General features: G+C 59.3%; 2 protein-coding genes across 10 annotated transcripts in view; one reads left to right on the forward strand and one right to left on the reverse strand.

The window, feature by feature from the left end:
* PAK6 (p21 (RAC1) activated kinase 6) overlaps nucleotides 1–2,327 on the forward strand; it is a 38,440-nt gene extending 36,113 nt beyond the window's left edge. For 3 of the 9 annotated variants that reach the window (XM_055098268.2, XM_055098267.3, XM_055098269.2), the window contains exons 11-12: nucleotides 171–268; nucleotides 767–2,327. In XM_055098268.2, coding sequence (XP_054954243.2) covers nucleotides 171–268; nucleotides 767–848 — 180 coding nt within the window. In that variant the 3' untranslated portion in view covers nucleotides 849–2,327. The remainder of the gene's footprint in view (nucleotides 1–170; nucleotides 269–766) is intronic. The other 6 variants (XM_034938515.3, XM_034938514.4, XM_057299888.2 and 3 more) reach the window with 3 other exon arrangements.
* Nucleotides 2,328–3,211: 884 nt separating this feature from the next.
* ANKRD63 (ankyrin repeat domain 63) lies at nucleotides 3,212–8,188 on the reverse strand. Its single transcript, XM_034938518.4, has one exon. It carries the CDS (start codon nucleotides 7,417–7,419, stop codon nucleotides 6,277–6,279), a length of 1,143 nt encoding a protein of 380 aa, XP_034794409.1. The 5' UTR covers nucleotides 7,420–8,188; the 3' UTR covers nucleotides 3,212–6,276.
* Between the last annotated feature and the right edge of the window lie 343 nt (nucleotides 8,189–8,531).

Raw genomic sequence — 8,531 nt, forward strand, 5'->3', positions numbered from 1 at the left:
ACTCTTAAGGCCTAGAGCAACAAAGAAATCTTCCTTTTCAGGTCTCACTTTATTTTCTATTTTTCAGAGCACTTCCTCATCCTTGACTTGTTTGTTTCTGTTGTCGTTGGGTTTTTTTTTTTTTTTTTTTTTTTTTTGTTTTTGAGATGGAGTCTTTCTCTGTTGCTCAGGCTGGAATGCAGTGGTGTGATCTCAGCTCACTGCAACCTCCGCCTCCTGGGTTCAAGCAATTCTCCTGCCTCAGCCTCCTGAGTAGCTGGGATTACAGGCACGTGCCACCATGCTCAACTAATTTTTGTATTTTTAGTAGAGACAGGGTTTCGCCATGTTGGTCAGACTGGTCTACGAACTCCTGACCTCGTAATCTGCCCAACTTGGCCTCCCAAAGTGCTGGGATTACAGGCTTGAGCCATCGCGCCCAGTGACCTGTTTTTAAAATCTCAAAAGCCCTATGTGGCAGACAGGGCAAGCATACTTTATCACTAGCCCATTTTACAGATGAGAAAACTGAGGCCTAGAGAAAACTGTGACTTGCCTGAGATCGGGGATAGAGCCAGATCTGGATCACTGATGCCAATCCTCTGCCCCTTCCACAGAGCTATAGCATCTGAATGCTGAGAGCCTTGGGGGGGTGGGGAGGGACAAGGGAAGAGGAAGTTAAAAAACCAGCGAATTCATGACTTTCAAACAATGATAAGTCCAGGCAATCAGGTCACCCCAAAGTGACTGCAAATTGTGGCTTCATCTCACTGCCCTGCCTCTACAGGTCTCCCCAGTGCTGCGAGACTTCCTGGAGCGGATGCTGGTGCGGGACCCCCAAGAGAGAGCCACAGCCCAGGAGCTCCTAGACCACCCCTTCCTGCTGCAGACAGGGCTACCTGAGTGCCTGGTGCCCCTGATCCAGCTCTACCGAAAGCAGACCTCCACCTGCTGAGCCCACCCCAAGTATGCCTGCCACCTACGCCCACAGGCAGGGCACACTGGGCAGCCAGCCTGCCGGCAGGACTTGCCTGCCTCCTCCTCTCAGTATTCTCTCCAAAGATTGAAATGTGAAGCCCCAGCCCCACCCTCTGCCCTTCAGCCTACTGGGCCAGGCCGGACCTGCCCCCTCAGTGTCTCTCCCTCCCGAGTCCCCAGATGGAGACCCCTTTCTACAGGATGACCCCTTGATATTTGCACAGGGATATTTCTAAGAAACGCAGAGGCCAGCGTTCCTGGCCTCTGCAGCCAACACAGTAGAAAAGGCTGCTGTGGTTTTTTAAAGGCAGTTGTCCACTAGTGTCCTAGGCCACTGCAGAGGGCAGACTGCTGGTCTCCACAGATACTTGCTGTTCTCAGCTCCAGCTTCAAACCTCGAGTCTCGAGAGGGCCACGGGGTGGTTTTTATGACCGGAATCCCGCTTCCTCCCTCACGTCTGATGTCCTGAAGGTGCAGTCCCACCTGTACGGCCCCTCCCCGCCCAGAACTGTGAATGGCCTGCTCCAGGCCATGGCTGGGGGCAGGGAGTGAGGGGACAATTTCTGAGTGAAAGAGAAAGAATGGGGTCGGTGGTGAAGGTGCTCTCACTTTACAGAATGGAGAGAACATCGTGTGTGTGTGTGTGTGTGTGTGTGTGTGTGTGTGTGTGTAAGGGGAGGAAAGCCACCTTGACAGCCCAGGTCCCTCCAGGTCACCCACAGCCAGCTTCAGGAAGGCTGCCCCTCTCTCCCACTAAGTTCTGGCCTGAAGGGACCTGCTTTCTTGGCCTGGCTTCCACCTCTCCACTCCTGTGTCTACCTGGCCAGTGGAGTGGTCCATGCTAAGTCTAACACTCCTGGGAGCTCAGGAGGCTTCTGAGCTTCTCCTGTACTGTGCATCATGAGGGCCAGAGACAGGAATGTAAGGAATGGCAACTGTGTTACCTTTCAAGTTTATCTCAATAACCAGGTCATCAGGGACCCATTGTTCTCTTCAGAACCCTATCTGGGAGAGAAGGCGAACCACCTCCGGGTTTCCATCATGTCAAGGTCACAGGCATCCATGTGTGCAAACCATCTGCCCCAGCTGCCTCCACAGACTGCTGTCTCCTTGTCCTCCTCGGCCCTGCCCCACTTCAGGGCTGCTGTGAGATGGAATTCCAGGAAAGAACTTCAGGTGTCTGGACCCTTTCTATCTAGATAATATTTTTAGATTCTTCTGCTCCCTAGTGACCTACCTGGGGGCAAAGAAATTGCAAGGACTTTTTTTTAAGGGTCAGAGTTTTCAAAACAAAAGCATCTTCCCTAGAAATTTTTGTGAATTGTTTGCACTTGTGCCTGTTTTAAATTAAATTGAGTGTTCAAAGCCATTGGGCTTCCTGTGTCTCTTGGAGCGGAGACCGGCCATCTTGGAGGGGGGTCTCTTGTGGCGGGTGAATCTCGTGTAGCCTCTCCTCCTCCCCACGTGAGCTCTCCAGCAGCCACGCCACAGAACACCCAACTTCCCTGGTGGCCTGTGGACCCGAAAGGAGGGCAGAGAGGAAGGAAAACAGGAAGTGAAAGGCCCTTGGGAATGAAGGCGATGAAAAATAGACGGGGCTACTTCCCCAGGGGAGAAGAGCCCACAAGGAAAGCCAGGGCCCTGCGCTGCGTTTGCTGGGGGTGGCCGAAGTGGCTGACGACCACCCTGTGTGTCAGCTTCTCCCGTCCTCTGCGCGCTCCTCACCCCCACCCCAGACCTCCAGCTGTCCATAGGAAGTGGTCTGAAACCGCTTCCAGTGGGAGAGCAGTCCCTGCCTCACTCCTCAGGACTGAGGGAGATGGTGTGGAGTTCAGAAAGAACGGAGCAGAGCCTGGAAACCAGGGAGCCTGGGCTTTCGTTCTGGGGGTGGGGAGGTGGATGAAATTATCTTGCAACTTCCAGCTCCCACACGGATTCCCGCACTTCCTTCCTGAGATCTCCCACTGCCCAGGATTCAGGAGCAAGCCAGGAGCAAGGAACCATGCAGCCTTTCTTTCACTCCCCAGTGCATTCACACCCTGACAGGTGCCCTGGTGCTGCGGCTGGCCCGGCCTGTCCCCCCAGCTCAGCAGAAGCAGCACCTGTGACTTACCTTCAGGAGCCAGCACAGTGGGACGGGCAGGGCAGAGGCTCACTAAGGCAGGGGCCTCCACAGGAGGCAAAGGCTTGGTCCATCTCTCCAAAGGGAGCCGAGGGTCAGGAGTGCTTGATAAGGCAAAGAGAGGCCAGTTCTCGCAACGGAATAATACTGGATTTATTAACTATTCTTTGAGTTCTAACAGTCCTTCCACCACACAATATCACTCTGAAAGGGTGTGCATATGTCTCACAGCTCACACACAGACCACTTCTGATCTTAGGGTACCAAGCGCCAGCATCCTGGGTGACTCTTCACAATGACAAAAGCAACAAGAATTGGAAAAGCAAAATATTTAGAAAAGTCTCTTCTGAAGGTAGAGATTGCTAGAGAGAACCCAGCCTCAACACCCTGGGGCTGACAAAGGGAGTTCAGGAGAGAAAAATGTGGTAAAACATGGAAGTTCTGCACAGAGCCGGGCCTGGGAAGGAGTCTGTATGTATGGACAGCAAGGCAGTCAGACACACGATGCAGTTCAGACAGGAAAGAGCCGCTGCAGTTGTTTAGAAACATCGCTTTCTACCACCAAGCTCTCGGCAGCTCCACAGAGAAGAGCCCTCATGGTTGTTTATCCAGTCAAGAGGGCCCAGGGTGACATTCAACCAGAAAGCCGTATATCAGAGATACTGGAAAGATTACAGCACCTCTGATACAATGTGCAACCCAGACTTCATGCTGTTAAGCCAAAATACTTGCATTTCTACACCACTGAAAACGTCATTAAAATTCAACACAGTTGAAAAGGGAGTACATGAGCAAGCAAGGGTCAGAAAGCAGCAGTTTGCACTTGGGGTGTCCAGTGGTCCCCACCCTACCCCAAACCCTCTCTCAGGCTTTTCAGGCACTTGGTATTGTGCACCCACCACCCAGACAGGGGGACTGAGGAGAGGCAGATGTTTTGGGAGAAGAGGGGAGGGAGAGGGCAGAATACCTCAGAAACCAAAGCAAATATCACAAGAAAACTGCATAATCGGCAGGTCCCAAGGGAAGGGTTGGCAGCTCCAGCTTTTCGGAAGAGAGCTGTAGCTCTCAGCCTTAACTTGGAAGATTTAACTTGGGGTCCTTATTGAAGGGTCTGGGCTCCTGCTACTCTCAATGCGAGTTTTTTGTTCATTGTCCCTCACTTCACTGCTGTAAAGTGACTTCAAGTATCCGGATTTAATATTCTACAAGAGGAAGAGGATTCCACGATAAATGCACATGGAGGAAAAAGTACACAGGGGTGATCCCAAAGAAAACCAGGTGTCTGAGCTCCGAGCCGGGGCGCAGCGGGGAGGGCCCAGCGCTGCCACCAGGGGGCACCAGAGATCACGTCCAGTGCGCCGGCCTGCTTGGCCTAGCGGATGAGGGCAGCGGGAGGCAAGGACTGGATAGGTGTCCTGACACCTGCACGAGGCCCACTCCTGGCCGCCCACCCCTCACCGCCAGGCCCAGCAGTATCTCGGCACATTCTCGCTCTGGGCAGTTCCCTGGGAGTTGCTGGCGAGAAACCTTCCGTACTGCAAAGGCAAACAGATCGAAGTCTTGCAAAGACCTTACTGCAGGCAGGTGAAAGGCTTCAAGTTCCACCCTCAGGGTTCACAAAAGAGCCCCACCTGCCGCCTCCCCGCGGGCCAGGCGCACTGACACACGTGCTAGCGCTTCCGCAAGGTCCTAGCGCACCCGTCCCGCCGGACCCCCGCCCCCAACCCCGCCGCCTCGCTAGGCCAGTACAGGGCAGGAGGGTGGGGGCGAGCAGGCAGGGGACAAAGGACAATGTCAGGAAAGGGCCTCTGACCACCTCTCTGCGGTTGCCTCTGACTCACTCATCTACCCAGTAATAAAACTGGGCCGGGCCTGCGTCCCACGCGGTAGGACCAAGGCAGGAGTCCCGGATCTCGAACTCTAGCATCCATCATCCGCCCTGCCCTCCATTAACGGCCCAGCGAGAAGCACGAGCCGTTTAACAGGCTCCTTCCAGCTCTCGCCAGAGTTTGATATAATTTAAACCTGGACCCGCAGCTCGTGTGGGCTCCCGACTCCCGCGCGCCGCCGTTTCACGTCGCAAACACTTTAGTCAATTATCCCCCTCGCGGAGCTTCTATTTAAAGAGATATTGTCAGGCTCTTAAGCCTCGGAATCAGACCCGCTGCTTTCTGCTTCATATACAAAGGCTTAAAACACGAGTTCTTTGAGGATTGGAAGAAATACAATTAAGCACAGCCTTCGCAACCGTTCCGCCCCGCGGGAGCACCCACGTGCGGGACGGGGGAGCTGGGAGGCGTGGAGGCGGGGAAGCGCTCAGTCCTTTCCATTTCAGGCCTCTGTGAGCCAGCGGAAATAGGGCTTGGGCCTCCAGGGGTGAGGTGTTGAACCTCGATGATGGAATTCAAATGCATCTGAGCTGAAGAGCGGGCTGGCTCCGGAGCCCGGAGTTGGCCTGGGTAGGGGTTGTGTGGAGCAGTGACTCCACATTATCAATGAAGCTGAATCCTGGGGCAGAGAGAGGGAGCTGGAGTTACCCAGGAGCTGATTCAAGGGACAACTGGTGTTCAACACTAGGGACTCTCCCACTCCCAAAATATGCTTTCATTGTCTTGAGACAGGAGTTTCTACCCTGGAAAAACATAACAGCCAGACCCCTTCCTCCTCAGCCCTCCAGTCCTGAAAGGCTCTAGGGCCCACTCCGTCCTTTCCTTCTCCCACACTTCGAGGGAAAGGAGACTTTGGTAGTTTGTGGGATCGTCAGCATCAGTAGGCAGAAAGTGGGGAGGCTGGGTCCTTATTCTCCAAGATGGACCCTTCTATTTGCCTGGCTGCCCAGTTGTTGGGAAACCCAGCGAGGGGAGGGGGGCCGGACAGGAGCGACAGGTGGCTAGGCCGACCCAGGATTGAGCCTGAGGGCTGGGGAGGGGGAATCCACCTTCCTGGCTGTAGCCTACGGAACCAGTCAATCGACACCTCTAGACCTAGGCAGGGAATACCGAGGAGCACAAAAAAGAAGATGGAGGTCCCTTATTTCTGGTGGAGGGCTGGTGGAGGTCACGCCTTGGCAGGGAGGCAGGTTCCAAAATGGATTGCGGGGGGCGGCTGCCGAAAAGGTGAGGGACCTAGAAGAGAGAAATACCAGTGGAGTAGAAACGGGAGGGTGGGGGAAGCAGGCCTCGGGCCTTGGCGCCGTTTACCGCTGAGCACGCAGCACCACAGCCTCGGTGCCCGCCTGCCAAGGGTTCGGCCCAGGCACCGAGACAGGCAGAGCGTTGGCCTCTAACTCCGGGCCACTCTCGGGCCCTGGCGCCTCCCCGACCAGGCTGGGAATATCTGGGGCTGTGGAGCGTCGGCGCAAACCCAGGCGGCCAGAGCCGGGGCCACCCTCCGGGTGGGGACTGAGGCCAATGGGGGCTTGCACTAATGTTGGGGGCGCTCCCTCCAGCACCTCCTGTGAGCGCCACCGCCCAGTCCCCGAAGACTGGGGCGAGTTTGGTAGGGCCATCAGGGCCCCAGCCCGCAGGCGGGCAGCCTCCTCCTCGGTTACCGCACCCAGAGCCAGGCTCATGCTCCGACCCAGCTCGGGCCGTTCGCTGCCCTGCGCCCGGTGCCGGCCCGAATTCTTGCCCGCTGAGCCAGCCTCGCCGCCGTGGCCGCCCGCCGCTCGCGCAAAGCGCGCCAGGAGAGGCCGCGGGAGGCGGCGGGGGCTGGGTCGTCGATGCTCGGGGCTGGCCGCGGGGGCCGGGCGGCCAGGGGGACTATCGGAGTTGGAGCCCCGGGCCGCAGCAGCGGCGGCGGCGCGGCCCCAGGGCCCGGTGAGGGCCTGCACACAGGTCCCGTGGCCGCGGGCGGCGGCCAGTTGCAGCGCGGTGAGCCCCGCACGGTTGGTGCGGTCGAGGCGCAGGCCTAGGCGGCGGAAGGACCGCACCAGGAACTCGAGCACCGCCCCGTGGCCGCAGGCCGCCGCCCACATCACCGGGCTGTTGCCCGCAGAGTCGGCCGCCTCGGGGTCACCGCTGAACTGCACCAGCAGCTGCACGGCGTCCAGGTGGCCTCGCTCGCACGCCAGGCTGAGTGCGGTGCGGCCGCGCTCGTCTCGCAGGTTCACTGCAGCACCCTGCTCGAGCAGCAGCCGCACGAAGCGCGCGCGCAGCGCGGGGTCCGGCAGCCCCACGGCCACCATGAGCGGCGTACGGCCCTGCTCCGCGCGGCAGTCGATGATGCTGCGGTCCAGCGCATCCAACACGAAGCGGGCCAAGTGCACTTTGCCCGCCTGCATGGCCTCCAGGAAGGTGCGCGTCCCCGCTCGGGGGCACAGGTCCTTGGGTTTGAGCATGGCCCCGGCCGCCGCGCCCGGGCAGCCTGGCAGTTCCGCACGGGGGCGCCCCTGTTCTCGCGCCCCGCGGCGCTTCGGCCTCCGCCCGCGCTCTGATACCTCTCCCTCCGCGCGTGGGCGGCTGCAGCCGAGGGTCCCGAGGTTCCTACTCCGGTGTCCCGGAGGCTCCGACTGCCCCGCCGCTCCTGGGCCGCACGCCTGGCGTGTCGCCGCTCCTTCCCCGGGCCTCCCGCCTGGAGGTGTTGATTGCTCGCTACTCCGGGCTCCGCTCCTGGCCCGCCACCAGACGTCGGGAGCAGAGGCTCGACCCTCTCCCGAGTCTCCCACCGCTTTCCCGGTGTCCGGCGCCCCTCAGTCCTCGTGGTTTGGAGCCGCCGTGCCACTCACCCGCACCCAGGGCAGCCCCCGCTCCCCCGCAGCGACGGTGGCGCCCGCCGTGCACGCCTGCCTCCAGCCCTGGCGGGGCGCGCCGCTCCTCAAGCTGCTGGCGCCGTTCCTCCGCCTCCTCCCCTCTCGCGGGGGCCGGGCCACGCCAGGGCGCTTGCTCCTTACTTGGGGGGCTCAGCGGCGCGGGAGCTGCCGCCCGCCTAGATACCTGACTTTATAGCCTTGGGGGTCTCCATGGCAATGGCTGTCCTGGGAGCGGACTGCGCCGTCAGGGCAGAGACGGACGGGGCGGGGGAGACCGCTCCTGACCCCCACCCCTTCGTGGGCCACGAAGTAGGGGAGCGGTTCCTCCTCCGCGCTCCCCTGGGAATGCGGCGGCGGTTGCGGGGCGGGGGCTGCTTGCCGGGGGCCACATGCACCCAACCGGGCCAATCCCAAAGTCGCAGTCTTCTCTCCCCGCCCTCCGCCCCCAACCGAGTCGGTGCCCTCGGCTCCTTAGAAACTGGCGGGACCTCGGGCTCGTCGGGGAAGACTGAAAGCTGCCCCCATCGGTCCAGGGTGAAAGGAATTGGGACCCCATGAGCGCAGAACTGGACCACGCGCGAGCTAGGGGTGGCAGCGAAAGGCGGATGAGGAGTAATTTGGGGGAGGGGGTATACGTGCCGCGGATTGGGGGCGCTCAGCCTGGCTGGGAACTGCCACTCGAAGTGCAGAGAATCACGCAC

The sequence above is a fragment of the Pan paniscus genome, chromosome 16 (genome assembly GCF_029289425.2).
Source record: "Pan paniscus chromosome 16, NHGRI_mPanPan1-v2.0_pri, whole genome shotgun sequence".
Taxonomy (NCBI): Eukaryota; Metazoa; Chordata; class Mammalia; order Primates; family Hominidae; genus Pan; species Pan paniscus.

What these genes read in the sequence shown, in the direction of transcription:
- ANKRD63 (XM_034938518.4), bottom strand. Translation starts at nt 7,419, where the DNA reads ATGCTCAAACCCAAGGACCTGTGCCCCCGAGCGGGGACGCGCACCTTC.